The following is a 10,610-nucleotide window of genomic DNA, read 5'->3' on the forward strand; positions in this document are numbered from 1 at the left end:
TTGCTAATGAACTTTCCAACTTATAAATATTTCTAGTGCACAAGAGCCGAACAATCATTTCTGGAATCGAACTACTATAACTAAATCTACATTTCTTTAGTCTTGGTTCTAACCAGCAAGCCGGCCTAAATTAAGCCAAGATTCATCCTCTCTTTCAACGACCTCCATCTCCTCCAAATCCCTAATCTGCTCTGACAGCCCCACCCCAGTCTCTCTGGCAAACACACTTCTTTCTCCAACATCACTCCTACAATGTTCTGAAAATCGAACCAGACCGGTTGGTCAGACCGGTTCAACCACGAACCGGCAACATTAACGATCCGGTCAGGCCGTTGTTTAGAAAACCGGTGAAAAACGGAAGCTCCTTCGTTTCTTTCTCCCTTTCTCCCTTTCTTTCTTTCATTCAGAAAGAAATCACACAAACCCAGCCAAAAAACCCTAGCACTGTGAGCCTACACCACCGCCGCAAGGAGTGGCATACTGCCGCCGTCCGTCTTCAACCCGTGTTCGCTGTCACCGATCGTGGCTGCTTCCTCGAGCTCGGCGTCCGTCGTCTTTGTCTGCTCAGCCGCGCTTCCGTCGCCGTTTTGTTTGCCGTTCACGTTCGCGTCACGTTCGCGTCTTCGTTCAGCTGTCGTCTTCGTTCGCGTTCTTCGCCGTTCACCGTTCGAGCTAGCATTCGCGTTCGTTTGGAAGCCACGTTGCTCTGCTTCAAACTCTGCGACCAACCCGCGCGCTCCACCTAGCCGTCGAACTGCTCTCTTTTGTCGCCGCCGTGAGTTCCCTAAACCCGCCACCAGACAATACACTCACACGACACCAATACTCTGCTTCAAACTCTGCAACTTCTGATTTCTATTACAATAAGTAACTATTTGATTTGGTAGTGGTTTGGATTTTTCCATAGACTGAATTAAAGTTACAATAGTTATGTTCTCTTCTCTATCACATTGATATTAAGCTTTGAATTCTCTTATTTCATTTTAATTTTACCACAATCAACATGTTTGATGAAATGCTTTAACCATATTTCTGGTTGGTTTTATAATTTCTAGCTTTTAGAAATTTAGTAAGTGATTGCATGTGAAATAAGAATAATTGGATCTTAGTAATTAGGAAATTTTAGCTGCACAAATAGCATCTTTGCAGAAAACATATTAGCATGATGATTCCACTTGCATTAGTGTTCTTCCGGTAAATTTTAACAGTTATTGTGAACTTGTTAATTTGCTAATTGTTCTTGTGGTGTTGTTCTGTTGTTCTTCTGTTACTTTTAATTTGTTTTGTTTCTGTTGTGATTTTCTGTTCTTGATTTAAGCTGTGATTGAAGGTTCTTTGATTTGGGTATTCTTCACTTTCCTTTAAGCTTAGCTTTTAATTCTTTGGGCATACAGTATCAAATCATTGTTTTCAGCAATGGTGTTTTTTAGATTTTATTTTTAGGTTGCTTTGTTTTAAATGTTCCTATTGTTGTTGTTGTGTTTTTTGCTGTGATTTAAATGTTCTTTTGATTCTTTTTTTTTTTTTTTTTGAATGCCCAGTCAGTACTTGGTTGATTGGTTTTGCTCACTGATTGTATTTGATAATAAATTTTAAATTGATAACTCTATATTCTGTAGTTAAATTTTATTAAAGTTTCTTGAATTTGCACTGACTATGTTATTGATTCAATGTTCCTTCATTGCTTTTTTTTTGTTGTTAATCATTGTGATGAGCTTTGTTAAAATTGGGTTGAAATCTGTTAATCTTTCTTCATTTTTCACTGTTCTAACTTCTGTTCTTATTAAAAAATTTGCAATTGGTGATCTTTTGATTTATTATATGCTTCATGTTTTCATTGTTCTGTTCTTATGAAGAAAAAATTTGCAATTAGTGATTGTATGATTCATGTTTTGATTGTTCTGTTGTATAAAAAAAATTCTGTTTTCATTGTTTGGTTGTTATTTTATGACAATTCTTGATCTCCGCCGACTTGCTATCCCTCCTCCGTGTTGGATTCTTTTTGTTTCAGGCTTTGTTGTGTTTTTGTTTCAGCCTCTGTTGTGTGTTTGTTTCAGGCTCTGTTGTGTGTTTATTGTGCAACACTATCATTTTTTGTTTTACTTTTTGACTTAGCTACATTAAGACAATATTCTCTATCTTTAACTTGTGCATTGTAATTCAATCCAAGCTATTTTTAATGGAAGTATAATTATGTTAACTATCAACAAATTTGCAGCAAGTTATTGCATATTTTGATGATTAACTATGTTTAGTTTGTGATATTTTATGTAGGGTTTTAAATTTGAAAAATATTTAGGATGTTTATTTATAATTTATTTATTATTTTATTATGGAACGGTTTTTCTAGTTGAATCACGGTTAGACCGGTTGGATCAGTAAACCAGTGAACCAGTGACTAGAGCGGTTTGATGACCGGTCCGGTTTTTAGAACCTTGCGTCCTATCTCTTCTCTGCGGCTGCTGCTATGTCTTCTCTCTCTCGCCGCCTTTGTCAGTTCTCTCCATATCTTGATTTCTTATTCAATACTGATGACTTGATCTCTTAAGAATATGCATTAGTTCAAGTTTTTATATTTTTATTTTATTAGATTAGTTCTGGTTTTTCCTCTTTATTGGGTGAAAATACAGTGTGTGAGTAAGCTTCATTAAATTCAGGGAGAGCTCTTTAATAGCCGTAATTTGCTTGTGTATGATTAAACCTTGTTACTTTATGAAAAAATGAACCAATTAACATTCTGGACCGTTAATTTGCTTTTGTTTTGCTTGTGATTTGAATTTAATTAAAGACAAATGGAAGGAGATAGGACTCAGTTTGCTTCTGTTTTGCTTGCCATTTAGGTTCACTAATCCATTCTCATCAAACACAATGTAGTAAGTGCCTTGCATATGATTGTTCAAAGTTAAATTGCAATGACTAACACCACCTACTGCTACTATGAATTCAGACCAAGAAAGGAATTAGAGTAATTATAGGCCCATGAAAGCATGGATTAGGGAACTAGGAATTAATGTGAGTTGAATTTTCTGATAAAGAATAATGAGAGTTGAAATTGTTTACAGCAGAGCTACTGTTAGATTAATTACGGGCACATGAAAGCATGGATTAGGGAGCATGATTGAATTCAATGTTCTAGATGAATTCAAACCATAAAGTCTGGAACTTTTATTTTGCGAATCTCAACTTCCTATGGATGAGCTTGAGGTTTTCATGCCTTTATCATCACTGACATATATGATGGAGCTTATATCATGATGAACTTGATGACTTAACATCTGGTTTTGTGCAGGAAAAATAAAGATTGGTAACTGCATGAGAAAAGACTGGCCAAATGAAATAGTAAGGCATGTTTAAAGTTGACTCTGCGGACAGACCCTAAGGTAAATTATATAATTTCTAATAATATGTGTGCGCTCATTGAATTTGCTGTAGTTGGAACTGTAATAATTGGTTCATATGGAGCTCCCTTGTCTGTCATAGACACATTTTAGTTCCCTAAGCTAATCCTTAGCATTGCTTTAAGCCTTTAGATAGTAATGCTACTGGCTTTGGATATTGTTATTACATTTTATCTGAGTTATCCTTGTTAAAATTTTTGACATAATCTTTGAAGTTAGTGGTTCCTTTGACATTCATGGTTTTTTGAAAAATAAACAAATAACAAATAAATAAAGGAAAAGAAGGGAATGTGCTGCATTGTTGTTTTGGACTATTGTAGTGGGCTTGTTCTGTTTTAGTCATGCTTGCCCAACCCAAGTAAGAAAAAATATATATCAAAGGGTATGTGTGCTCTTGGTTTTAGTTTAAGTCACATATATATCACCAACAACTTGGGGAGAGAGAGTTTGATAATGAGACGAATGTGGGCTTCTGACACAAAGAGGGGGAGCGAAGGGAGATGGAGAGAGGAGACTGGGGAGAGAGAGAGAGAGGAAAGGTGGCTCCATGAAACTTGCCACCACCATGGTTCGTTCATTTAGATCTTTCGGAGACTCACCAACTATGGAAGACAGCAACCTCATGTCCGGTGGCGGCTCAGATGAAGTAACCATTGGTGAAGTTGTGCCCCCTTCTCTTCCCTTCTCTTTGCTCCTATTATCTTCTTCCACTGTTTTTTCAGTTTTCTTCTTTCTTCTTTATTCTTGCTTTTAACATGATGTGATTATGCAAGTCACATAGCATCGGTTTTCAATTCTCTCTTATTGTATTTATTTTCTGTAATGTTTGTGAATTGAAACGTTGCAGAGACGACTGTGTATACCCAATATGTGTTGTCACTGTGTAAATGACAATGGAGTGTTTGTGTGTGATAATTGTGATGGTTGGGTAAATGAAAGTGTGTAAATGACAATGAAGTGTTTGCATGTGATAATGGTGATGCTAGGGTACATGTAAAATATTTGATGTAGAAAAAATAAGTAACAGTAAAGGAGGAGTGAATTGGATTCTTTTCCTCAAAAGAAAGTTTTGCTCTTCTGTTGAGTGATCACTGTTTTATATAGATAAAAGTTTGCATCAATGATGCATATGTAGGGGAGAAGATTTTCAACAATAGATTGTCCAAATTTCAAACACACTTATTCATTCTTTGAATTTACATTTATTCTCTTTGAACTAGGTGCTTTAATTAACTTTTGAAATTTCCATATGTCACCAGCACATGGTAAGACTTTGGGGACTTACACCTTTTATCACATTTGGTGACTTTCCAACGCCAATATTTAAAGCACATGCAGACAAATGAGACCAATTCCTATAGCTATAGGAAGCAAACAAAAGCATCAGGAAGAAGGATATAGTGACATGTGGAGCTATATGCTGGATTTAAAGGAAATAAAAATAAAAATAAAAATGATCAAAAAGAAAAAGAAAAGTGAAACTAGATGGCGCAAACAGCGGGAACTTTTGGGCCCAGATACTATTAGTTTTCTAATCCAACTCTGCTTCCACTTGTTCTCTGTCTCACCCCACCAGCGATCTCGTCACTCCTTCATCTCTCAGCCTTGAGCAATTGAGCCTTCAGGCCTTCACCATCGCTGTTGTCGTTAGTTCTGCAGGTGGCATTCGTCCCTCAGCCATCATAGCCTCACTTTCTTCCTGTATATTTTATTTTATTTTTGGCAGTATGAGGCTTAGTTGCCTAATTCTAATTGTGTATAATGAGAATAATGGATTATGTAATTGTTGCTTCTAAAATTGTTATTTATTTAATTGATAATATCTCTTTTATTTTGTAACTTCTTACTCTCTTGGGACTGCAGTTGTGTATGCATCAAGCTCATTAGGTACAGGCATCCTGGAATGGTTCTTCCTTTCACAAGATACATTCCATTGCACAACCGTTTGGTCAGAAGGGCTTCAACTTTGCAGAGATTTTTTCCTGGGCATTTCAATCCCATTTTGCAAAAAATTTCCACTTCTAGTAGTAGTGACTGTGAAAGATTACCATGGGAACGTTCTACCCAAGCAATTCTACTAGGGAAGCTCAAAACTGCTTTGAGAAACCATCAGATGCATGAAGGATGGGAATCCTTTCAGGATTTTAGGACACTGTATGGGTACCCTGAGGTTCAGTTGCTAAACCAGCTCATTGTTCAGTTGTCTTATTCATCTAATCATTCTTGGACGAGAAAAGCTTTTGATTTGGTTTTGCAGGTGGTTAAAGAGGAGAATAATTCTGGTTTGGTTCATGTTGATACGTTAACCAAACTTGCACTTTCTTTGGCAAGGTTGCAAATGTCAACCTCTGCAGCGGTGATTCTTAGATTGATGCTGGATAAGGGGTGTGTGCCCCCTATGCATTTGTTGTGCTTGGTCTTCTTGCACCTTGTGAAGACAGAGATTGGAGCATATATTGCATGTAATTATTTGTCTCAGGTTTGTGACTTTTACATTTGCTTGAAGGATAAAAAGGCTCAATCTGCGGATGTGGTTAAGCCAGATGCATCAATCTTTTGCCTTGTTCTTGATGCTTGTGTGAGGTTTAATTTACCCTTGAAGGGCTTGTTGCTGATTGAATTAGTGGCACTAACTGGGACAGTGGTTGATGCACACACTGTTGTAATAGTTTCACAGATTCTAGAGATGAATGGTTTAAGAGATGAAATAAGGGAATTAAAAGATCACATTGATAGTGTGTCAGCTGCTTTCATTCGCCTCTATCGACAATTCTATGATAGTTTGTTGAGCTTGCACTTCAAGTTTAATGACATTGATGCTGCTGCTAAGCTTGTTTTTGATATGAATAGTTCACATAATCGTCATGATAATAAAGAAAATAGGAAAGATCTTCAAAAGCCTTGCTCTATTGCAATTGGATCGCGTAACCTTAGGGCTGGACTAAAGATACATATTGAGCCTGAGCTGCTGCAGAATGATTCTGTTGTTAAACCTGAAGGTAGACAAGACCTGATCTTTTATAGGGGTCAAAAACTTGTTCTCAGCAACAGAGCACTGGCAAAATTCATTACCGGTTACAAGAAAGATGGGAGGATTAGTGAACTTTCAAAGCTTTTACTTAGCGTTCAAGAGGAACTATATTCAGTAGCAGGATCTAGTTTGTGTTCTGATGCAATTGGTGCTTGCATTCACTTTGGATGGCTTGAATCTGCTCATGACATTTTGGATGATGCAGAGGCTGCTGGATCTCCATTGGACTGGGATACATATATGTTACTCTTGTCAGCATATCGTAGGCGCAGAATGCAAAGAGTAGCAAATGCACTGCTAAAACAAATGACAAGGGTTCATTTGGATAAAGAATTGGCTGATGATACTATCCACGAACACTTTCATTGTGTGGAAACATCAGATTCACTTGTTAAATCGAATTTGGTCGTCACCTTGGTTCAAATATTGAAAGATGAAGATCGGATTTTTCCTTTGGTGTATGAGTTTAATTCTTCCATCCACTTCTTTTGCATGGCGAGAATGATGGAAGATGCACTAAAGGTGTATAGAAGAATGGTTGAAATGAACATTCAGCCCACTATTCAGACTTTTGCTTATCTGCTACGTGGATATTCATCTCTTGGTATGTATCGCGAGATCACAATCTTGTGGGGAGAGATCAAGAGATTCATGAAGGGTTGTGGTTTTCCGGCAAATAGAGATCTATACGAGTTACTACTAATAAACTTTCTTCGCGGTGGATACTTTGAGCGAGTGATGGAAGTCATTGGCCATATGAGAGACCAAAACATGTATGCTGATAAGTTGATGTATAAAGTTGAGTTCTTAAGACTTCACAAAAATCTTTATAAGAGTTTAAAAGCATCAGATGCAAGAACAGAAGCACAACTCAAAAGGCTTGAGCATGTTCAGGAGTTTAGGAAATGGGTGGGTATAGTTTGAGTTTTCCAATAAATATCCATCTGTCATGGTGTACTTTTTGTAGTATTATTCATTAATCCTATCAATCATCAAATGGATCCGTCATTTGATCTTTGCTCATTGATCATAGAATCACAGCTGCTGTTCTTTGCCGAGAAATGCAATTATGTTGCCAATTTCAACCTTTGTAGATGAAATCATTTTTATGGTTGACGATGTTTGAACTATTATTGCACTACCATTGGGGATTTTCCTTGACGGCAAAGCTTATATCGAAGGGATTTATGAACACATGCATTAGAACTTTAGTGATTTAATGCATGTAAATTGATTTAATTATGTAACTACATCACGTGGAGTATCAATGGAAAATTTTCAGTGGTCTTTATTTGCTAACCAGAATCCAAAGCTTCTCTCTTTTTGGAGTTCAAAGTATCCTTTTTTGGGTCATGAAGACCGAAGTATCTTCAATCCAACCCAACTAAACTACATGAGGAAGCCCATAACATAAAGATAAGAGTGTATAAGACCCAAAAAATGGAAAAGAATATGTATGTGAGAGGCTAAGGCCCAAGTTTTCAAAACGGGCCAAGTTAAGGTGGCCCATGAGCATGAGAAGATGGCAGATACAACAAACATTCAGTTCCATGGCAAAAAAAAAAAAAAACACTTTTTCATTTGTCATCAACATTCAAGATTCATCCGCCGAGCAAGGAGACAGAGAGAAACAGAGATGGAAGAGCAGAAAGAGAAGAAGAAGCAGGTGATGAGTTCGGAAGCGATGGAGAAAATATCGGAGAGGCTATCGTGTTTGGAGAACCTGTACTTCCCACGCGCCCTCCAATCCACCGCCACTCTCCCTTCCCAGCGCAAGCAAATCTTCCGCGACCTTCTCTCCAGAGACGTTCCTCTCTTCTTAGGTATCTAATTCTAAACCCTTACTCTTCTCCATCAACGAAGTTCAGCATCAGAGGTGTTGTAATGTCTTGTTATTTATTTATTTTGATTGGACACTTTCTTGCAACTTTAGGTATATATCGAGAGTGAATATAGAAATGAATTCAAAGTTGATTATGCTTGCTTTTGAGAAAACAATGGAGTTAGGGTTTTCTTGTTAACTTATTACTGTATCCTTAGTAAGGTTATAATCTGTGTTTGTACTAGAACGATATGGTTCTGAGCTTATTAGCGATGAGCTGGGAGAGTTTGATTCCATGAAAGACGACTATGAGGTTAATTGGCATCTAAAGAGGCTTAGGAGCATAATGAGCCCAACTTCGGAGGAGTTGAGGATGCGGTCAGTGACCGTGAAGAACCGAAGGCGGGCTTACTTGGATAAATTGGTGTATGATGGGCATTACTTCTCCGAAGACGCCATGAGGGAAAGGGAGCCTTACCTGCACCATGAATATGTTGGGAAGTTTCAGGACCAGAGCAGCAGGGGCATGGCTAGGCCCGGGGAGCGCTGGTCTGAGACTTTAATGAGACGATGTGAGGAAGCTGAGCTGGTTGCCAAGATTAGAGGGGAGCAGCAGAGGATGGGTGTGCCCGAAAGGGACTGGGTCGGTAATGAGGGGTTTCAAGAAGAGGAAGAGGAAGAGGAAGAGGAAGAAGAGGAGGAGGAGGAGGAGGAGGAGAAGGAGGAGGAGGAGGAGGAGGAGAAGAAGAAGGAGCGGAATGAAGAAAGGAAAAAAGATGGAAGCAACACACAGTCTGCTGAGGTACTTTTCTTTAAACTTTCTTAACCTGTTTCAATGCAAGTTTGCTTTGTTTAATTCTATTTTTGGTGTTGTCTATCAGGATAATCTTGCAACACCTTGCTTATGATATTGTTAGGTTTTAATTTGTAAGCTTATTATATAGTCTTTATGCTCAGCTCGGTTAAGGAGTTATGTGTTGTATTTGATCTAGAAGCATGAGCATTCTGGTACTTTGGTGACAATGTTTCTTAATGTGTACTTTACTTGTATTTGGATATTCTGCTAAATAACTGTATTTGAATTGGGACACTGCATCATCTGTATTCATGGTCAGGGGTTCAGGACAGTTTTTGTTTGGCTGTTCTCTCTAAATAAGAGGGATATGATATGTATTAATGTATGCCTGTGGCAAGCAGCAATAACATATGCATCATATATTTGCATGCCGAGATTTAATTGACCAAGAACAAGAAATTGTGTGGGGCAAAGAAATGGCAAATTAAATTTTAGGATACCATCTAGTTCAACTATGTTCTCCAGCTTCTTCAAGTTGGTTTTCGACCATGTTATGAATTAGATTCAACAGATGAGTTTGAAGTGATTAGTTACATAATCTTATCCAATTCTTATACACAATCTCAACTGCACACCACCATTTATAATTGACTGTCTTGCATAATCTACTCTTGTAGCTTACACATGCAAAATCACTGTATGCATGTTAATATCGAAAACTTTGGTTGTAGAAAACTATGACTATGTTTTTGGACTTAAAACAATTTCATTTGTTTTTGCTCTAGCAGAGACACTTAAGTCAACCCGATATAAGTGATGATGGTGTTGCTTCCGATCCAGCCAGAGAGAGTCAGGAATCATCTCTATCCGCAGAAGAGCTGGAAGACCGCATGAACCAATTTACGTACATTATGCAGCAGAAGTTCTTATTAGGGGAAGATCATGAACATCTGGATTACACTAAGATAGATAATGATGAGACCCTTGATGATCACTGGATGAGGGAAGCCAATATTGATGCGGAGGAGAGATACTTTGCTGATGATTAAACACTAAGCATCTTAACTTTGTATCAGGGAATCAGATGTGTAGATATTGCATAATCTTTGGTAGAGATTTTGTTTTCTGGTAAGAACATCTCACCTTGGTGTCTGTGTATATAAGTATATTTAACTAGATGTGTGTTTTCAATATTATAGCTGAGACAGTTCTACACATATCAAATTTCCTTTGCTATTTTAATGCAAGGATTTTGTAGTTTACTCGTGGAATATGAATCATCTGCAACATGTTTTGGCCATTGTGTTGAATCATCGTGGAGTTTTTAAATTATATTTGTTATTTGTCAATCATTAATCACAGTATAAGATATGGAGTTAACAGTGACATCTGTCACTTCATATCAACAATGAATTCTTCGAAAAACATTTTGAATATTGAACTACATCCGTAACAAACTATTGTGTCTATTCCAAAACATTATGTATAAGATATTATATATTTAACAAATTAATGTGATTTGTAGTTTTAAAAAATAATATTTTAATTTGATTTAATTACTCT

The 10,610-nt window shown here is 37.3% G+C and overlaps 2 protein-coding genes across 8 annotated transcripts; both read left to right on the top strand.

The window, feature by feature from the left end:
• Positions 1-367: 367 nt before the first annotated feature.
• Positions 368-7,452, top strand: LOC112741859 (pentatricopeptide repeat-containing protein At4g17616). Of its 7 annotated transcripts, none has more exons than XM_025791015.3 (5): positions 368-775; positions 2,351-2,492; positions 3,290-3,380; positions 4,658-5,057; positions 5,262-7,452. In XM_025791015.3, exon 5 carries the CDS (start codon positions 5,302-5,304, stop codon positions 7,351-7,353), a length of 2,052 nt encoding a protein of 683 aa, XP_025646800.1. In that variant the 5' UTR covers positions 368-775; positions 2,351-2,492; positions 3,290-3,380; positions 4,658-5,057; positions 5,262-5,301; the 3' UTR covers positions 7,354-7,452. The 7 variants fall into 7 exon arrangements, with proteins under 7 accessions (XP_025646800.1, XP_072070093.1, XP_025646799.1 ...); XM_072213992.1 differs by lacking the exon at positions 2,351-2,492 and having other exon boundaries at positions 5,262-5,568; positions 5,656-7,452; XM_025791014.3 differs by lacking the exon at positions 2,351-2,492.
• A 365-nt stretch (positions 7,453-7,817) lies between these two features.
• LOC112741861 (uncharacterized) lies at positions 7,818-10,347 on the top strand. The gene is made up of 3 exons (XM_025791020.3): positions 7,818-8,252; positions 8,497-9,053; positions 9,836-10,347. Exons 1-3 carry the CDS (start codon positions 7,952-7,954, stop codon positions 10,094-10,096), a joined length of 1,119 nt encoding a protein of 372 aa, XP_025646805.1. The 5' UTR covers positions 7,818-7,951; the 3' UTR covers positions 10,097-10,347.
• Positions 10,348-10,610: the final 263 nt, after the last annotated feature.

The sequence above is a fragment of the Arachis hypogaea genome, chromosome 14 (assembly GCF_003086295.3).
Source record: "Arachis hypogaea cultivar Tifrunner chromosome 14, arahy.Tifrunner.gnm2.J5K5, whole genome shotgun sequence".
Lineage (NCBI taxonomy): Eukaryota > Viridiplantae > Streptophyta > Magnoliopsida > Fabales > Fabaceae > Arachis > Arachis hypogaea.

Coding starts and splice junctions, on each gene's coding strand:
- LOC112741859 (XM_025791015.3), top strand. CDS start 5,302: ATGGTTCTTCCTTTCACAAGATACATTCCATTGCACAACCGTTTGGTC.
- LOC112741861 (XM_025791020.3), top strand. CDS start 7,952: ATGGCAGATACAACAAACATTCAGTTCCATGGCAAAAAAAAAAAAAAA. Junction 8,253..8,496: donor AGACGTTCCTCTCTTCTTAG/GTATCTAATTCT, acceptor TGTTTGTACTAG/AACGATATGGTTCTGAGCTT. Junction 9,054..9,835: donor GCAACACACAGTCTGCTGAG/GTACTTTTCTTT, acceptor TTGCTCTAGCAG/AGACACTTAAGTCAACCCGA.